Source organism: Phoxinus phoxinus (genome assembly GCF_949152265.1).
Source record: "Phoxinus phoxinus genome assembly, chromosome: 8".
Classification (NCBI taxonomy): domain Eukaryota; kingdom Metazoa; phylum Chordata; class Actinopteri; order Cypriniformes; family Leuciscidae; genus Phoxinus; species Phoxinus phoxinus.
Genome location: NC_136883.1, coordinates 29,501,343 through 29,522,462, shown reverse-complemented (window position 1 = coordinate 29,522,462; position 21,120 = coordinate 29,501,343). Strand labels below are relative to the sequence as shown.

The window sequence follows — 21,120 nt, the reverse complement described above, 5'->3', positions numbered from 1 at the left end:
TTAAGATGGCATGTCAAGTAAAAAACGGTCCAACCTTTTAAAACCAAGTGCATTCTGTTCCATTTCATTGAACTTGTCTAACACAAGAATGTGCCTTGTGTAAAGTCTCCCTAAGAAAACATGTCCGAACAGAGTCAGGGGAACCCAATCAAGCCTCAATATTTATTATACAGTACTTAGTCAATAATTAGTCCACTAGTTGTTCAGGCAACCCATCGACTAGTCAATTTTGAAAATATGCACTTTAGCACATCAGTACTAATAAAAGTGTAGAACGCCTTTGAGCGTGTTTACATCCATTCCACAGATTTTCCACAAAAATCAGCATTGAAAATGCGGAGAAGCAGATTTCACCCGAGTCTGGTCATAAGACAGGGTTGGGTGGGGTTAGATGTTGACTGATATACGCAAATTGGTGCGTTGGCGGTACTAGGGCCTAAATGAAAGATGACGCATGCGGCACGAGCTACATGTTACGGAGCGGAGAGATAACCTGGCATTAAACAGCACTTCCCCACGGCTCAGATCCAGCATCATGAAAAACCATAACCCAGCAGCACCTGTCACTCACGCCCAGGAGCGCTGCTTTGAGACGGGCGCCCGTCTGCGACCGCGCGGGTGCCGCAAAATGAAAGAGAGTAAGAGAAAGGATCGTATAAGCACAAAGGAAAATACAAGAATGAAGGTAATTTATTTTCCACATAAAAAGGAGGAATCGTTTGGAGCCACATTACCATAGCGTTTCAGAAACAGAGCGCGGGGGGAAAAATGTCATTATCGCGTGTTTGTGGGCTGAACTCAATCACACCTATATCTGAGAGAACGTGGCGACACTCTGCTGGAGCGGAGAAAACTATCTGTTGATATTTCGACAATTATGTTCCCTCCTGTTCTCCTCGTTTCCTTTCAGTCTCTCTGTGCGCGAGATTAAAAGAGCGCTAAGCCCCAGACAGCACACAGTGTGCATGCCGACTCACCGGCACGCTGCGGCAAACCTGTGCCTCGCCACCGCTAATCCCACACCGTTTAACGGCCTGCCTCGCCTCACTCGCCTTCTGCCTAATCACGACTCACATCTTCGGATTGCCCTAGCAACCCAGCCGAAGACCAGAGCCCGTCCTCCCCCACCCTTAACCTAGAGCACACATGAGAGATCCATTTCATTTCTCTTGCCTTTTTTCCTCCTCCCTACGCTCTTTGCTCTTAAGTGCCTGTTTAATCATGGTCATTAATGATTCTCCCTCAAGTTGGTGCTTCTTGTTTGAACATGTGGACAAAAAGCCATATATATCGGTCTGCTAAGTGCTGCCTTTAATCTGCTGGTTAAGGGTCTTAAAGCGCTGCGTTCTGGATGTCTGTAAATTCCCTCGCTTTTTTTGAAGTTCGATCACTCCCAGGTGGCGGATCCTAATTATCCTCGACAGCAGAAGGATCGGCGGTGGCTGCGGAGCCGAGTGGAAACCCCTTCACGGTGGGGAGGTGCGGACGAGCCGTTTTACAGCACAGACGGACAATGATGAAAGCGAGAGAACGCGGGGCCCTCTGCGGTATCCGGACGGGCCGCTCAGATGACCTGATCTCTAAAACCTGCTCTCGGCCTCAAAGACTTGGCCATGTAGGACAACTCAGGGCCTCAATGACCAGCATGTAAACACAGCCCCCTTTATAGAAGCAAGGCACTAGGCATGGCGAGTATGACCAAAATCATGATACTATATGGAAAATATTACACATTCTTCAATTATCAGTATCAGTCAATATTAATGGTACATGGTCATTTCCACTATTTTTACATTTAGAATTTTTTGAACATTTAGAACATTTCCATTATCATTCAACACTCACTTAAAGTTAATCTTTAAAAACACTAATAATTTAATAAAACTGTTGAAAGTAAACTTTAGCAAATCTCAATATGAATATCCATTTTTCATACAATACATTATAATGTTGTAATGCCTAAACTACCTTGTAAAATGTTTTACTTGATTTTAGCGTTTTATTTCTATTTAGAGGCAACAATAAAGAATTGTAATATTCTATAGTAGACTTTTTGTTGTTGCACAGTATAAAGCATCATACCACCCATACCTATAGGACACCATCTCTATGCAGCACACATCAGCCAGAGAAAAACAGAAGAAAAAAAAATGTGGTGTTACTCAAAGGACAGGTCTCAAACTGTGAACATTTCATGGTCACACTCTTTGTCAGGTGTTCTGATCATTGCTAAACCTGTATACTTGTCATTTTCTTTTCACAGTAATCAAATTTAACACTGCATATTTTCAGAAGTAGCCTAATAATTGGCACATGGGACCAGATTTAGCTTAGGTTAGCCATTTTTCCACTGCCAGTCCTACTGCCCCCTTCCACATAATAGCACAATGACCCCTGTCAGCACAAAAACACATAAATGCTCCCAGATTCGTGGCCCCTACTTGTCCGACACAGAAAGCAAGTGTCGGCTGCTTTTTAATTGGACAGCGAGGGGGTGACCTTTTCTCTGATTGGGCAAGGAGAGTGCGACCGTACCATGCATTAATGCAACCCTCCTGAGTATCTCCAGCACCCTTTGGGGTTGAGAGTGGGTGGGGTTAAGATGTGGTGCTCCAGGAAAGCAGGAATGGCTGAAATCCCCAGGGTGGAGATGGCATTTCACACTCGCCGTTTTTGAGCCTGGTAAACCACAACAGGCCAATAGAGCAAAAGCTGATATGAAAATTAAACAGGGTAATTTGTTAAAATCAAACAAGATACTACGCTTAGAGACCACACTGTGCATATGAGCGTGTGGGCAATGCATGTGTGCCAGAAACACGGTGCCATTCTACCTAAATGTGCCAACATACCTACAGCCAATCACATTCATATGGCAGGACAATATAGGGATAGTTATGCCATACATACATCTGAAGTTCTGATCTATGCATAGGCCTTGGTTCTTACCTTCCCAATTATTGGGATGCCCACTGAACCCCATGTATCGGCTCCCCAATGTACCATTCCAGACGCAAAGTCTGCCGTCACAATGCCAGTCACTTTGAGTGAAAGAAAGAAAGGGGTTGAATTTAGAGAGTACTGAAATAAAGGTGACCATGACATGGCAAAACAACGTCCATTACAACCAATGGGTTTCTCTACAGATATTGACAGCAGAACTTTATTAGAAAAACATGAACAGAAAGGTCACAAAGAATACAAGACTTACCGATGCCAAAGATGATTTTGTAGATGTGCACCGTGGAGAAGTTGAGGAGGAGGAAGGAGAGGTTTACAATGAAGAGCGTGAGGCACAAAATCACACAGATACACTCCTGCAGCCGCTTTCCTACAGGGATAACAAACAAAAGTATGTTTTATTAGTACTAAAAAGAAAAAATAAGAAACAAAATGTATGTGATATGGATAAATCGAGTTTAATTTTATTTCAACATGGGTAGGATACCTAGGAATTTGGAGTCTGATAATAATTTGTCTTTAATTGTATTTATTGGCTACTACGTTTGCCTAATTTACTTATTGGAATAATACCAACAGCACTAAAGCATAAAAAAGTAGTCAATGAAGTAGTAAAAAGTAAAAAGGAGTATGAGATACAACAGAAAGGTAAAAAGAACCTTCTGAAATAGTTGGTCAAGTAGTCGACCATAATGACCCATCCCATCAGGAATTAAGGGCAAAAAAAAGAAACTAAAAAGAAAGATACCTCTCTTGAATGTTATTAATTCTCCTCAGTAACAGTATATTTAACTAGTGTCCACTGTGAGGTCACAGATGGCAGCGAACAGACATCTCTCAAAAGCAGAAAAGGTCATTGGGGTCAGCGGACAGGAGACAAGCCGAACGTGTGTAACCGTGTGTGTGTGTCCCATTATCTTGCATGCTCAGGAGTAATCGATTAGACTAGGACAAGTTGTAGGCAGAGGCGAGGGTCAGGATCTCTTGCGATGGTGCGTTTGCCTGACACAGCTAAACGTCCCAGGTCAGGGCAGAGGGCACCGATGAAGGGGCCACAGCGGGCACTGTTCGGACCACCATGACAGCGGCGTGGCACGGCGGGCGGCCGTGGAGGATGATTAAAGTGCTAATGCATTATTCACAACAGAGTAGAGAATTAGTCTATATGGACACTGGGCACATCTACATGTCCCCATCTTTCCACAGCCTACATTCAATCTCCATTTTTTAAAAGCTTGCATATTCAGTATCTAACTGCATTCTGCCACATCTGAGTCTTTCGTTCTCTTACTGTGACTCTTTCTTCTCGTTCCATCGCTCTCTCCTTCGCTCTCCTGTTGGGCGGATGTGGGCACGGAGAGGCGCAGTGGACTCAGCTCTTTTGAAAATTTAATGCCATTAGAGGAGCCGTCCTGAGTGGATTGGGAACGTGAGGAGGTTGAGAAGAAGATATTGATGACAGCTATTTATAGCACCTCAGTGGGCCAGCCAACACCGTGTGCCTGAACGATGGACCACGGTTCTTATAATGCACTCACAAGCCTGCGTTATATCTTGCACAGTTATGAGAGCACCAACCTATGGCATCCTTAACAGAACAGATTGTGTCCCACAATGCACCCTGTGATCAATCCAGGTTTTGGTGCAGACTTCAGTTCAATTGACTGTAAAGTTGATTGCTGGATTAGTTTGAAAGCTGTCGGTTGCACACCATGAAACCAAATGCTGGGACTAAAATGAAATAAAATGAACTATTGTACAATCTGTGGCTGAAGTGAATGCCATGGATTCCATATATTATGCTTTGTTGCCCTCTAAAAGTTTTGTAATTGGACAAGTTTTTGTATGTTTTCATGCAGACAATGCAATACGATGTTTTGTTTTGTCGCTTTTTAATAATACATTTGGGTACTTTACAATAACATAACTACAAATCGTTTACATCTGAACTCATCAATAAACAACTATTTTTGCATCATTAATCTATGTTAGTTTATGAGTACTATTATTAGCGCATGTTCATTCACAATAGATACAGAGGTCTTCAACCCTGCTCCTGGAGACCCACTGTTCTGCCAAGTTTATATCCAACCTGCTTCAGCAGACCTGAATTTCACACCAATGCACTTTTCACGTGATCCTAAAGAGTAAGGTTGGGAAATGAAAATCGATACTTCATGTCAGGAATCAGCAAATTTAGATTCCGCTTAGATTCCTGTGTACACATTTTAATGTTGTTTTAACCCATTCAAGCGCAAGAAGAAGCGAAAGAGAACTCAATTCGACACTCGCATTATTTCATGATACATTCCACATTAACTAATGTTAACAAATTAAACCTTATTGTAAATAGAAGCAGTTGTAAGACTGTTATATCAGCTTTACAGGCTTTCACATTCAATCAATCGAATCAACATTAAATGAATTCAAAATACAATAGACAAACATTCAACTTCATTTTATATATGCCGGCGAGAGTGTCAAAATTCGCTCTCGCCGCCCTGCTAACGACGCCGTGGAAAGATTTGTGGATGCTCTGACGTAGATCGAATGCTTGGTCTTTTTTTAAACTATTTAAAGGGGCCGCAAAGCAAACAAGCATGTCGATCGTTATTTTAGCTGGAAAGAACTTCATTATAGTGACGTGTTTGCTAACAAAATAAACCAATTAAAAGCCATTTGTGTGGTGTGGCTTAATTTGTGTGGTGTGGCTTCATTTGTGTGTTCATGGTTAAATGCTATTCTAATATGCATTCCCGCTGAAAAACAAGTGTTCTAGCGTGAAAAACTTGCCTATAAATAGTGTTGCGCGCCTTCTTATCAAATTCAAATGATCAACCTCTCCTCTATTTTGCTTGGGAACTAATGTGGTCGGATCCAAAGTTTACACTGCGTTCCCTGGAATTCTCTCAAACGGAGCACTTCTATATTCCGATTGGTTGCCGCCGAACCGTGTCATAGCTCATTACCATAAAGTTGACATGACTTCAACTCTCCTCACCGCTCTTGCCGTCCAAGACGCGCCGCGCCGCCCTCGCCGGAGCTCGGCTCTCATTGAAAATGAATGACTTCCGGCCACTTTGACGCTCTCGCTGGCGGCGGTGTGAACGCACAGTACACTCTAAATAGAGGAAGACAATAAAACTCACGTTCTGAGTCATGTCCATGTATAGTACCAAGAACGTAAAATTAAAAGGCATCCATTTCAATATACCAATGAATGAATATACTAAGAAAACAGATGATCCAGGGTCATCATCCAGATACTCAATTGTACTTCATTTCTGATGGCACAGGAAGCAGAAGGATAAGTGAGTCCAGGTGCAGCACATCCAGGTGTGTGACCGTGAGAGATCAAAACCAGATATTGTGCCACTTTCTTTACAACAATATCACAGCAGCCTCTGATGTGGAGTCGAGATCTGAATGAGGTTTGCATGCAAGCGCTGTTACAGTAATGATTTTTGTAGAGGAACAATATTACAGCTCTTATTACGGAATATAACGGAAAGGAAAAGTGGGAAAATATCTACCGCTGTTCAACACTTCACATGACACCATCTCTGAGAACTTCCAAAATTATTCAGAGACAGAAACCTGAAAAAAAAAAAAACATTTACCCACTCCAGCACTTGCGTCCTCTCTTAACTGGCTTTTTTCTTTCTCACACACAGACATGTGCATACACACACACTCTCGCAGCAGTGGGGCCGCTGTCAGGTGATCAGCGTCAGTCCTTGGATCCTCCTGCTCCCCGGTGAGGGCAGAATCTAGGCCAGGCCTCGACAGAGCCGCCGTCGCCGTACGCAGCCAGGAACACCGTCCCCCTGTCCACGGGACCCGAGCGGTGCGCTCATTAATACAGTCCTGACAACAACGTGCTCCCCTGCAACCCCCTGCACCATCGCTCACACCCGCAGCCCCCTTTCCTGCTCGCTGGCGTGGGGAATTAACCTGGGAGGGGCGGGGGGAGGGTAGGGGGTGCTAATAGGCTGAAATTAATCAACGACGCCTGATTCGACGCAGAGGGGCGGCTAGAGTGCCAAACAACGTCCGTGAATGCTAATGGTGTTCTAGCTCTCTTACTCTGTCAAAACGTGCGCAAGTTTCTGCGGCAGGTTGTAATATGCCGTCGTAAATCCTCGAGTTTCACATGCTGATGCATACAAGAGGTTACATAGCTTAAGGGTGACAAACGTAGTGAATCTTTCCCGTGAACGCCATTTTGTTCAACGTCACACTTCTGTAATATTTAAAAAATGCTGTTTAAAAGGGATCGTTCACCAATGATATTTTACTCACTCTCATGTCGGTCTAAACCTGTATGATTTTCTTTCTTGTAATGACAGAGTGAACGGGACTGTCAAGCTCAAAAAAACAACCATTCAAGTATCATAAAAGTCATCAAATAATGTGCATGTCTTCTGAAGAAATATAATAGCTTTGTGTGATGAACAGACCAAAATTTAAGTCCATATCCACTAAAAATATCAACATCTGTGCTAGTTCATAAAACAAGTAACAAATTAATCAGCAGATTTTTTTTTTCCAGTCAGATCTTTTCAATGAATCAGCTGATCCAGTTCAAAAACCTGGGGAGACGAATCCGAAATCTCAAATACAGTTAATATAATTCACTTGAAGGAGTGAGTGAAAACAAGTGAGTAAATTCGGACAGCTGTTGAAAGTACATCGGCTGTACACTCGTTATTGCGATGCATTGTGGAATAGAATGAGTGCACTCGATAAAGTCCACTATGGTTTCGGACACCACTACAAATGGCGATTTCAGATTCAGCCCTGGTCTATATGATTCGTTCTGGAATCACTGATTCGGTTCTCGAGTTTCGATAATCACTATTATGGTAAGATTATCAGTAAATGACTACTTAAAGTTCTATCACACCAATATAAAACGCACAAGTCATTTAAGATCACTTTTATGATAGCTTTGAATCATTTTGAAGCTTAATATAGAAAGGCATTTCAAATATTTTTAAATATTTGATGCTAAACCACCCTGTTAAAAAATTAAAGAACAGCCAGTCACATTATTGAAAACGTCCTTCTGAAAGTCAAACCAGTTTTGCAAAGATATGAGGGTTAGCAAATGACATTTTCATTTCTGAATGAACTAAATGAGGATAGAAAACTTTCACAGGCTGATGGGACGTCTGATAGGGTGCTAAGGTCCCGTGCTGAGACGGGGTGAGTGCGGATGAAAAGGGCTGGGGTGCGGAGGGCGTGGTGGCGGTTTATCACCTGTCACGCTAGCAGAAGTCAGCGAGTGTGAACAGTATGTGTTGTTTGTGCTGTGGAGAGATGGGTGTTTTTTCTGTCTCTATCCTCGATGAACAAAGGCCTCTTTTCTTCGGCGGGCTCTCCTGATGGGGCTGCGGTGGAGCGCGGGCCCCTCTGTTCTCAGCGCAGCCGCGCCACTGAAAGAACGGCTCTCACCTCCTCCGGAGAGGCAGACAAAAAGCAACTCTCAGACTCAGAATAGCAGCCTTTCAGAGGGCCGGCCACGCCACAAAGTCCTGCCAACATGCCATGACTGAGCCATTCTCTAGCCCACTTCACCTCCCCCCTAACAATGCCAAGGGCATCTACATGTGGGCAAAAAGGAAACGGTATTGATTCAGGAACATCAAATGCTGGCCAGGAAAATGAACCTCATATTAGCACACACAATTATATTTAGCGGGATACTTAATGGCACAGACGCACACACACACATTGTCCCCTTGCCAGCTCTCTGTAGGCCTGTCTTCAGAGGGGACTTTGGGAAAGAAGGGAGAGACAGGAAAACTGGGTCACGCATGGCGAGAGGAAGAGAAAGAGAGTGAGAGAGAGGGAGGTAGAATTCCCCTGATCAGGACAAATGGATCAGTCACAGGCCTTGTTGCTTTCATCTGTTCTCAGTGGACAACTCAACCTGGGACACGCACGCTAACACATGTACCCAGACACACACACACACACACTTTGTGCCATATAATGCAATGTTTAAAACAAAAAACAAAAACAAAAAAACAGCCCAGTATGTGAGGACTGACAGATGTTTTTTTTTCTTCTTTTTTTTCAGACACAAAAACAGTGGACTGGGTGAAGAAAAAAAGTTTCCCATTAGCGAAAAGTTCATTATTAAGGACATGAATCATAATGGAACAGATTCCTTGAAAACAAATGAGACTAGACTGGTACAGTTTTGTTGAGTGTAACTTGAAAAGACAAAGCAATAGAAAGTAATAGTCTATTTATTGTCTTTGAGTGAATTTCATGGTGAAATCAAACAATTTAGATGGTAAGCTAACAAAGCAGCACTTCTTTTGCGGTGAAACTGGATATTCAGTACATAGTACATGTTCAGATAACACACTCCCGTTCAAAAGTTTGTGGTCAGAAAGATAATGTTTTGGTATTTAAGAAAGTAATATACATTTATAAGATTACAAAAGATTTCTATTTCGAATAAATGCTGTTGTTTTTAACTTTCTAGTTATCATTGAATATTTATATGTGACGTCATAACAAAATATATATACATTTAAATATCTCTTTAGTCCTTTTTTTCAAGAACTGGTTCTAGTTCCCACTCTTACTGGTTACCCCCATTTTTTAAGAGAGTTAGGTGGGCACATTAATGTTTCTGTCTGTATGTACCCAGTCAAACCGACCCTGATAAGGGCCACAGATGACAGACTTGAGCGACCCCTGAGACCACCCACACACTCCCCTACACATGCACAACTACCTTTTAATATCTACAAATCTCTAGAGTGACGAGCGCTGAAGGTCACGGCAAGAGGTTGTGTGCAATCAGTCAGGACAGACATATTGAACGAAAACGTGTCACCCCGTAAACTCAAAATCATGTTTCTCACATCCTTACGGAACGGACTAGAATCTGGACCGTTGACCTCGGGAATGCAAAGAGTTAAGCAGGTTTATGGCCTTTAGATTGAAATTCATTAATAAGTGAGAGGGATTAAAATGCAGAGAGTGGATTTTAAATATTGAAAATTCACAGCGGAGCCACTTCACCAAGAACTCCATACTAAATACAGCGCTGATTGAGGACGGCGCGGGAAGGGCCGCGTTCAGAAATGGAATTTAGATAATAGTAATTATACGGCTCACCCACTGTCCCCGTCCCCAACTGACACAAACCACCTGAATTCACACAGAAAGCTGATGGAGAACTCTATCAAATATTAATAACAGGCTGTGTGGTTCCAGTCCAAATGTATTTAGGCGCCCTGGCACGCTTCTGTGTGTGTAGGCATGCAAAAGAGACTATTTTCTGTATGTGCCGTTAACATCCTGCCGCATTTGACCACCCCCCCCATCCCATCCCATCCCCTCAAGTGTGTGTGTGTGTTTGAGTAAGCAAATCCAGTTTTGTATCATGTATACAGCTGAGGTCCTAATGCATTTAGCTGCCCTGGTGTGTGTATAATTGAGAAGCCCAGCAGGAGAGGTTGCAGGTAGCCAGGTTCCCCTCCTCCTCGTCTCTCCGTCTCCCTCTCTTTTCTTTTCTCCCTCTTTCCCCTTGAGAGCCCACTTTGCTTTTGTTTACGCTGCCGGTGAGCGGTTCATGCTGGACAGAGTGGCGCAGTGAAAGCCAAAGCAACACTATGCTATTTTACGTCACATACAGCAGTAGAGCACCTGCCCCGGTCACAGAGGTCACAAGACCAGCTCATGTGTACGACCATAAGCTAGCCGTTCAGAACCTTGAACCCGTGACCTTTTGACCCCATGGTCAGCGTTCAAGAGCCAGGAGCACTCAGCAGGCACGGCGGGGTCAATGTGGCATGACTTCGACAGGATGGTGGGATAAATTATACAGCAGGTCAGACTCCACCGAGTAAGGGGACTCAAAGCACATAGAAAGAAAAGCAGCAGCATTAAAGATTGGTTTCTGGTGCTGCCAGGGGGCAGTGTTGGCCTGGCAGTGGGTCGGGGCTAATAAGATTACATGGCTAGGCAACTTTAAGCGTTTGATTAGGCCAGTATAAATGAACTTCAAGAGGAACAGAGTTAAAAATGCAATAGTTCTGCAGTCAGAAAGTGACTGAGATTAGAGTAGCTGCGCACCCAGAGGTGTTCAGCTCTTTAAATCAGTGAAAGCTGCATCCAGCAGCCGTAGCAAGAAAAACTGCGGTCATCAGACTCCACAGACCATTAGCCAGAGTCCGCAGTTTGCCACAGAGACGACAGAATCTGCAAGAACCAGGGTGTAATTTAAGAACTGACACTAGTCTTAAAATGTTTTGCTACTTCTAGGAAAAAAGGAGTTACACTTTTTTTTTTTCTTTTTTTTACTTTTTGACCAAAAGCAAGATCTGCAATAGTTTTACAGTCAATTGCTTTAGCATTTAACCATCACCACAAAAACATTCAACACATCTGATCTTGTGTTGATTCCAGTAACTAAAGGGACTATTTATTCACCGTGTGTTGTTTCAAACATGTATGGTTTTCTTTCTTCGGTGGAAAGTTTAACAGACTGCGAAGGTGCGCTTTAACATACAGTGAACGTTACAGTGAGGTTTGCACCATTAAAGTAGTTTGTCAAGAATACAACAAACCATATTTAAATATTCAAATGCACAAATGAACTTTCAGAGCTGTGACAGGGAGAGAAATTTTGGTCAATGATAGGGCTGCACGATGAATCGTATTTTAAGAGTGATAATGTCTGCTTCTCGATTAATAAAAAATATATATTGACCCACTGGTTTGTCCTGAAAACAAATTTTCCTGCTTGGGGTTGCCAGATGTCAAGAGTGTAAATTCCCCAAATGGAGCTTTCCTCTTTTTCTGTTCAGCATTTTAGTTAATCTTCCTAACCTGGCAACCATGCACACACACACACACTTGGGCTCCAAACAAAGCGCTGATGATCTGACAACACCAAGAAATAAGTATGTTGAAGTTTAGTGATCATTGTGAAATTCCGCTCGAATGAAAGTGTCATACAGCCAGTGTGTGTTCCTTCACGAGGCCGCGATTTGCTGCTACTAAATTTGTGAACGAATCTTCTCTGTGGCAAACTAATAAATCCAACAATGAATCTCGACCACATTGTTTGCGATCATGGTTGGTGAATAAATGCACTTATGCAACCTCAGATAGAAAGATACAATAGAAAGTAAAAATTTAACATTTGGAATTATTGGAATTAAGGAGCCACCGTTTTGATGAAGCTACCATCGACGGTTAAATAAAAGTCCATGCGGCACCTACATACCTATTTGGTGAAGTGAAATGGCCATTATTACTTTACCCCTTTTAAAAATTATACAATAAAAGTAAATATAATATTATATAATATATGTATTTATCAGAAGTACATTTGGTAGAATGATGCCACTCACCACAATAAAAAAACATTTCAAACTAAATCTGTAAAACCTTATATTTATTTAAACCATAATATTCCTGAAATGTGAGGTTTAGAATGCGTTTTTAAAATGACCCAAGATTACTCCAGTCTTCAGGGTCACATGATCCTTCAGAAATCATTCTAATATGCTGATTTGGTGCTCAAGAAACATTTCTTATTATTAATGTTGAAAACAGTTGTGCTGCTTAATATATTTGTGGAAACCCTGATGCATTTCTAAAGACTCTTTGATTAATAGAAAATTAAAAAAGCAGTATTTATAAAAAAAAAAAAAAAAGTCTGTCACTTTTGATAAATTTAATGTGTCCTTACTGGAAAAAGTATTAATGTCTTAAAATAAATAAATATAATCTTAGAGTCAGACCCCAAACGTTTGAACGATTCAGATTATATATTTAAAATTAAGTGTATTCAAATTTAACCAATGCATTTACAATCTATTAAAAGCACATGCTCGTACTGTGCAAAGAAAGATTTCATCAGAATGATGAGGGGAACGGAAGAAGGATGGTGGGTGTGTTTGGATGTGTACAACAGTGTGTGTTGCAGCGGGAATGAAGGCAAGGTTACGCTCAGTGTCAAGCAGACGTGTCTGGTGTCTCGTTCTACTCCGTGGCCCGGTCTCCTCTTTGTACTGTAACACACACCCCTGGCCCTGCGCCACAGACCGGAGAATTTGCCTACAAGGCAGCAAGCTGAAAGATCAACCGCTTGCTTTTGGCTCAGGCTTATTTTGTAACTTTTATTTTTTACATAGAAATATTGCAACTCCTGGGTAAAAATCACTATTAACACAGACAACGGGTGAGAAACAACGGAAAAAAACTCACTCTCCAGACAATAGATCTAAAAGTTAGTTGTGATAGAAGCTGTAGCATTATTTGTTTGCAGATGCCACTTGGTTTGAATAATTATTTTTTTTAAAAAGAAGTGTCCAAATACTTATTAGAGCAACTTTCACTTCACTGACTTGCAGGAATTACATAAACTGGATAGATGAAACGTCAGAGATTAGATTAACAAGAGACAGTGATAGGGGAGTGAACCTAAGGTCACATGGTGGACACAGCATCTGCGACCTAAAGGCACTCAGTGTGAATTTCTTCAGTACATTTCCATCTCCAAGGCCACCAGATGCCCTCAGACTGATCAAGGTCAAGATGTCACCACTTAAAGTGACAAGCAGCTGGATTTCAAGAGGTCAGACGTAGTGTAGCCTTTCGCAGAAGTTCTGTGCTCATTTGCAACAAACCCCTTAAGCTAAGAAAACCCTTCGTTATAATTGTAAGCATAATTATCACTCAGGGTTTTTGTAACTTAAGCACATTTTTTTTGCAAGTGGTTCACATATTGCAGTTTCTTCTGGCCCAGAGCTACCCACTTAGACAGGAAGAAACAACCTGACCAAAATAAAACGAAACAAAATAGACCAGTTATTTTAGTTTTTTTACATGCGGTTTAGCAGTGAGATATTCTGAAATAGATCATATCACAACGGCAAAATGGTGCGGAAAAAAAAAATCTGTCTCTACGAACAGGTATACAGAAAACACACACACAATTCTGTGATCAGACGTTCCTCTGCCCATAAAAAAGTATTTTTTTTAAAGATTTGAAGTCACCAATCTTGTAAACTTAAGCGTGTAAGCGTTCACTGTATCAACCCAGTGCCTTGAAAATACAACTTTGTTTCCATGCAGAAAGAAGAAAGAAAAAAAAGTGCTCTTGAATTGCATAAAGTTTCACGTTAACTTCAAAGCCTGCAGGTGGACGAATCCATTTATGCATGAAAATCATCAAACATGAGGCTGTGTGCACAACAGGAATGTATCGTAGTGTGGATTGTTATGGCAGAACGGATTCAGACACTAAAGAAAAGTAACGCTCCTGGTGTGCAGTGTTGACACATCGCTGGCTTATCTGCAGGATTGCTACCATAAATAAATATAGTGGTGCTAGACGGCTGATAAGCTTAAATCACATTTGCACTTGTAGGTCAGTGTGTCTGTCAATAGTGCATTCCAGCCGTTTACACCCTGTATCATCACGGTTCAAGCTTTTCTGTAGTCAAGACATCCGCCTGCCACAAATAAGGAGCAGACTTAACCGATTGGAGTCAAGATCGCTGACTGCATAGGAAACTAGATCTTGCAAAGTAATACTATATTGATCTCTTTTTCTCTCGAACACACAGACACACACACACACGGCAAGCGCATCGGTAACCAGAGCATGGAGGCTGGCAGAGGCGATGGGGGAAACAGAAAGTAGCCTGTAAATCCTGTTTACTTTGCGGCGAATCTGTAAAGTGGGATAAGAAGCACAAAGAGCAGTCAGTGGTGCATGACACGCAGACATATGGTGGGGAGAGGCGTCCAGCTGTTTCGCTGTCCTGGGGTTACAGTAATGAGCCGGAGGCTTCATTGAGCAGACTGAAGCCTCATCAATCCCTTTTCACCAGTAAGCCTCAACACTTCCAAACGCCATTCCCGCTCACCTCATATCAGACACGCGCAAGCACAAAGCGCCCTCAGACAAGCCTCCGGAGCGTCTGCTTTTAGCATCCTTGACATTATATTCTGTGGCTCAACCCTCTGCTCTCCATGGCCTCTCCAGATGGACCGCAGTTCAGCATCAGCTCAAGCCGGTTGAATTCCGACAGAAGTCTCTCGGGTAACCAAACCATTGGATTCCAAGACTATCGCAATTTTTGTGGATAAAGGATCGAATTAAAAGAAAAATACAAGGTCTTGAGGTGGGCAACAGCATTTGGGGATGCTGTGGTGTACTTAAAGGCTCCGGAACGGTAACCCCAAGGTTGATGGTTCGGTCCCTGCATGAGTCATCACCATTTTGGAACCACATGGCGCCATTCTATGGTGTGAAAGACTAGGAAACATATTCTTACGTCCACGGTCTAATGGAAATAAATAAGCGAAACATTCTAAGTTTCAAGTCTTGGTCCAAATGCACTGAATTTAAGTTTGAATTATATCGGCCACAGTCCACATCGAATTAGAATCAATCTACCCATCTGTCTGGACTAAGCTCCAAACTTTAAGGTTTGTTTTACTTGTTTTTTAAAACAGTCAAAACTTGCTTTTCCAGCTCTACAAATTACAGTTACATGTATTTACGTGAATTTAAATTTATTTGAATTTTCCTACATTCATATTCAAAATTAAGTTGTAGATCCTGTTTGATATAACAATTTAAATTCAATTCAGACAGGAATTTGAAATAATTCAGGACAGGGTGCTTTTCATCATCTTAAAGACTAGATCCAAATGGTGGATTTTAATTTATTTAATTAATTAATTTAATGCTTTTATTCAGCAAGGTTGCTTTAAATGGAAAATGAAATGCTGCTCTTTTCAAAGTACGGTATCCTGAAAGAAAAACTAAATTTATCAACGTTTCAGCAAAAAATATTAAGCAGCACAAATGTTTTTAAAATTAGCCATGCTTCCATCCAGTTTTTTTATCTGAATTTTGGGATATTGCATTACATAAAAAAATGCTGGATTGTAACACCAGGAAATTAAAAAAATGCAATTGAGTCAGATAATGTTTTGTATTCGATAAGAAAGTGTGCATAAAATATTTTGGAAACACATTTACCGAATAAATTCTTTGATGGGCAACAAAAAAAGTAATGTGACTGCATAATGTGACGGCCTAACTGGACTAAGCAGTGGACCGATCTCGTTGCACAGCATCTCAAATGCTGTTTTGGTCATTCTGAAATGCTTGAGCCAAAGTCTATCGTGAAAGAGGTTCAGTATAATTAGAAGAAGTGTCTTACACGTGAGCGTTCTTGAGCAGCAGGCATCCGTCTCTGAAAGAAAGATAACATGACCGCGTTTATTTTGTTATTTATTATATATGAAAAAAGCCCTCCAGTGACTTCTACAGCAGAACATTTGATTTTTCTTAGTGATACCAGTTTATCAGGAAGTTAAAAATGCCAGTTTATGTTTATGTGGTATTCCAAGTTAAAAATCGCAACTTTGGAAGAAAACATAGAAATTATAATGTTTCTTGAGCAGCACAAAATCTGCATATTAGAACTAGAATGATTTCTGAAGGGTCATGTGACACTGAGTGGAATAATGGCTGTTGAAAATTCAGCTTTGCATCACAGGAATTTATTACATTTAAAAATATATTAAAACAGAAAACAGTCGTTTTAAATTGTAATAATATTTCACAATATTACTGTTTTTACTGTATTTTTTAATCAAATAAATGCAGTCTTGATGAACATAAGAGACTTCTTTTAAAAACATTTTAAAACAACGCAGTACGGAATATTGCAATACTATGAAATATTGTATGTCACGGACGATAAACTTTGAAAGTGTGGTAATTACAACTGCAAACAGCATGCAAACCTCAGCACAAGCAAAACAACAATCCCAGCATACTTTCCTTGAGAATCCCACAGTTAAGCCTCTCCGACATGCACCTCACAGCTGGTGGATACTAAACTCGACTGAGCTCATCCAAAAATCCCATCCACAATCCCACCCACCCAACCCCCCCATTCACAGAGAGATGCATCACAACATTATCTTATTAACCTCGCAAAACTTCTCTCAAACATTCTCAACATGGCCAAGTAATTTACATGCTGGACGTGCCGGTGGTAGCATATGCTTAACGCGCCGGGTGCATTGCCAAAGAAAATGAAGTGGTCATTATCAGTCTTAATAGCATTTTGAGTTAAATCGATGTAGTTTTAATTGCAGCTGCAAACTACAAGCATCCCATGACACAATGAGCTAGAGGACAGTGGAGGGGGACGTTCCCTGCTAAATCTGGTTTTAGTTGAGGGGTGGGTGAGTGGGGTGGTGGGGTTGGGGGTTAAAGGCTTTTTCCTAACACTGCTGATCTCCGGCTCATGATGTGCAGAGATGGAGCCGTTTTCCATTAAGCCAAAAGTGGAATGAAGTCAAATCTGAAACGTGCATTAATTTGTTTATTTGGTGTTCCGTGTCGGACTACCCGCAGCAGACTCAGGTCAAATATTAAAAATATCAGGGAAAGCACAGCTTGTCGAAGATGTCGAGTAACTGGGAACATCACAATGTAGAGCTGCACGATTCATCCGAACACGGTTGCGATCTCCATTCAAACACCAACGCAATCTCACCCTTAAAGGGTAACTAAACACTAAACCAACTTTTTTTAGTTAATGATCTGTAAGAATGGAGCTTCATAAATGCTGTTCATTGATTCGAGTACTTTTTTTAACATTTGAGTATAAAGTGTTTTATTTTTCAAATATATGGTGTAAAAACGTCTGAGTGCTGCCCTCTTCTCCTGAAGTAGGGGTACTCTCTGACGTAGGGTACTCTGTGACGCTCCTCTGCCACGCCCCTGGTATAAAAGCATCTGCTTCCGTCAACACCACTGTAGCGAGTCAGGAGTTGGAAATTGGAATTACGAGTATTGAAAACGATCAGGATAGCGTATTTTAGCATCTAGTTAGCATAGCATTTATATAGTTATTTAGATTATTTCGTGTAGCCTAGGTAGTTATTTAGCATAGTTGTTAGTGTTGTTAGAAGCATAGTTAGTAGCATAGTAGTATTGCATCAGTTAGAATAGTGTAGATTTTTAGCATTAGTTTTGTCTGTGTACAGTGGTTAGGCTGGTATAGGTGTAGTGTTGCCGGTAGCAACAGCACTGCTGGACTGTATAACTTTCCCCCAGACTTGGAAATTAGCGCCAGTGTTTACATGCACCTGTGTGCCAAACGCTGCTCTTCCTGCATGGACTCCTCAACCGCCGGCGCGTTTTGCTGGATATTTTTTTTCACATAGCGGCAAAATATGCGTAACGGAGGTCTAATAATCCACTCAGATACTGGCCCCATTCTCTCTTGCGCGGCTGCTTCGCTAGCATCGTCGGATGCCGATCGCGATGCGGGAGTTAATGCGATGCGACACCGCAGTTTGAGCTCGCGGCTCGAATTGATATGGTTTTAGCTCTGTGTCCGCAGACAATTCCTCCACTTCAGGGGAAGGTGGGGGAGAAAAGTCCTCGACTTCAAATGACCGCTCTGTTGCAAAGCTACTTTCGTCACTCCAGTCACTCTCTATCTTAGCGAGTCTGACAGCAGCTGTCAATCACTGCGTCACTGCGGGTCTGTCAATCACGCGCTCAGCCCCGCCCTCGGTTCGTCCGTTGGGGTCTGCCCACTTTTCCAGCATTTTTCAAATATTGCCAGTGGGTGGAGTCAGGCTCTGACCAGGGGTTTAGTTACCCTTTAAATGACAACGATTCGCCTGTGTCTATTCAAACATTTGTACGATCACAGCAAACATTCAGATCTGCGTTGGTGCCGTTGCTGACCCAGCGAGAGCAGTTGTCATGTATGAAACACACAGCATTGTTATTTCTATGATACAAATATTTATATTATCACAGAAGTACTGGGATAAAAGTTTATAGGTCGGATATGTCTACGGAAGCAAACAAAATAGAGCAAATCCCCGTTTGAAAGCAACATGGCGCTTCAAATAGCTATTGTATCTATTACATTGTTACGCCAGTAGGTGGCGACAAGTTACTTAAAATGTCATTGAATCATTCATTCAAGATTCGTCCAAAAAAGCTGATTCATCCAGTAATGAAGCAAATGAAGTAATGAGTAAGTCATTGAATCATTAATTCAAACCGGGTTTTTTTAAATACATTTTGATTTAATAAACATTTTTAAAGAACCTCTAGTAAATGACATGTTATTTTGTTACGTTGTCTAGTTAGAATCGTGATCTCATATTGAAAAAAAAAAAAATCGTATTCTCAATTTATCCAGAATCGTGCAGCTCTATCACAATTGATATCGATAACTTTTCCAGTAATTCTAGATTAATGTAAGCTTTATTTTTAAAATCATTGTAACACTTTACAGTAAGCTTCCATTTGTCAACATAACTTATTTAACATACTACTATGTTACTACATACTACTATCATTTATTAATCTCAGCTAATGTTAATTTCAACATTTACTAATACATTCTTCAAATCAAAAGTTGTATCTGTAAATTTTATTTAATGGATCTGAGCTAACATGAACTAGTGAATAGTTATTTTATTAACATGAACAAAGATGAATAAATACTGTAATAAATACATTGCTTTTTGCTCATTAATGCATTATCTAATGTTAACCATTGCAAAGTTTTACCAAAATAATTTTATAGAATTTCTGGAGAACATTTATATCCCTATATCAAGCACCGATCCTTAAATATATAAATAAATTAACTTTTTCACATTTGTGTTAAAAGACTTCAAAAATAATACATATTATAATTGACTGTCTATATATGACCATGGCTTTTCCATACTAAACAATAACTATTCCCCTGATCTTAAAAATATATAAAATGTAATACTAACAAAAAGAACAATAATATTTCCAGGTTATGTATTATTACCATGGAAACCCTAGAACATGGGCATATACATGCACATTTATCAAAAAAGCAATTATATTGATTCATATGCACAAAATATGTAACAAAGGACTCCATGTCTATATAATTGTGTAACTTTTGTACAGTGAATCATAAAATAAACAGTTCACCCAAAACGTATGTCTTAATTTACTCAAGGCAGAACGACACCTATCACCATTCAATTTTATTTTATGAAAAAAGATGACCGACTAATTTACTTCTCTAGATTTAAATACACGGTGTTACAAGTTTTACAAAGTAGCCTACTAGTGCATACGTGAATGCAACCAATACCTAAGTCTTATACTTATGCAGGTGGTGTTATACAAGCACCCATATTCATTGTATTGTATTGTGTTGTGTTGGTGTCATTCATGCACTTCAGTCACATGTTATTGATCTAAAGCTGACCTCTGTAACACAAGACTACACGCAACTTTTGTGTGTGAGCGCGCTCTCTCTGGCCTTAGTTTGGCCCTATGATGCTGCAGAGAGAAACAGCAGGAGAATAATTCATAAAGAAACAGATCTGTTTAATGACACCCGATGTGCTTGTCTTACCAGGAGAGTAAAGCTCAGCGAGCTGTCGGGCCCCGGCATGCTGCGGTCCCCAGCGAGGCAAGGTGCTGTGCGCAGCCGCCCCATGTTCATTCCCGTTCGGATCCTCCTCTGCCATAGACCGCTGGCTGATCTCCGTCTCCGACAGCAGCGCCGCAGCCATGCTCTCTTCTGGTGGCCAGTTTTCACAAAACTTGCATTAATAATGACGTTGTATCGGGCATTTAGTAACTAATAGACATGAGTTTGGTTTTAGCAGTGAATGACAGACACGCCTTCCCTGGTAAACTGAGGTTCCTATTTTAGCGAAACACACCCGGAACTAAAATAAGCACGAACTGCCTGTCTGATACTTCGCTATAATAAACAGACATATTATAATAAGTATTATTTACCTTGTTTCATCTCATGAGTTAATTATTGATAAATATTGCTCCCCACAGGGCATCTGAGCCAGGTCTTTAAACTGTCCGATAGCCCGAATAAAGTGGATATTTGGAAAACTTTTCTTGTGCTCACTCTGGTGTGGTGGTGTTCTTAGGGACAGTGGTAAAATGTGTGTTTGTGGTGTGACGCAAAAAGAAGAAGAAACAAAGTTACAACCACTGGCTGCTAATGTCGGAGGATTTGTTTGATTAACGAAACTACAGTGTCTCATATGTTTGTTAAAATAGTTGTATGCTTATACAGACATTGTCCCTTAAATGTTATGAAA

General features: G+C 41.0%; 1 protein-coding gene across 2 annotated transcripts in view; it reads right to left on the bottom strand.

Moving 5' to 3' along the window:
• LOC307002942 (plasmanylethanolamine desaturase 1) overlaps positions 1 to 21,061 on the bottom strand; it is a 28,089-nt gene extending 7,028 nt beyond the window's left edge. The window contains exons 1-4 of one of the 2 annotated variants that reach the window (XM_079620961.1): positions 20,801 to 21,061; positions 20,409 to 20,576; positions 3,212 to 3,331; positions 2,950 to 3,041 (exon numbers count right to left, since the gene is read on the bottom strand). In XM_079620961.1, the coding sequence (XP_079477087.1) occupies positions 2,950 to 3,041; positions 3,212 to 3,331; positions 20,409 to 20,576; positions 20,801 to 20,810 (390 nt within the window). In that variant the 5' untranslated portion in view covers positions 20,811 to 21,061. The remainder of the gene's footprint in view (positions 1 to 2,949; positions 3,042 to 3,211; positions 3,332 to 20,408; positions 20,577 to 20,800) is intronic. The other variant, XM_079620962.1, reaches the window with a different exon arrangement.
• Positions 21,062 to 21,120: the final 59 nt, after the last annotated feature.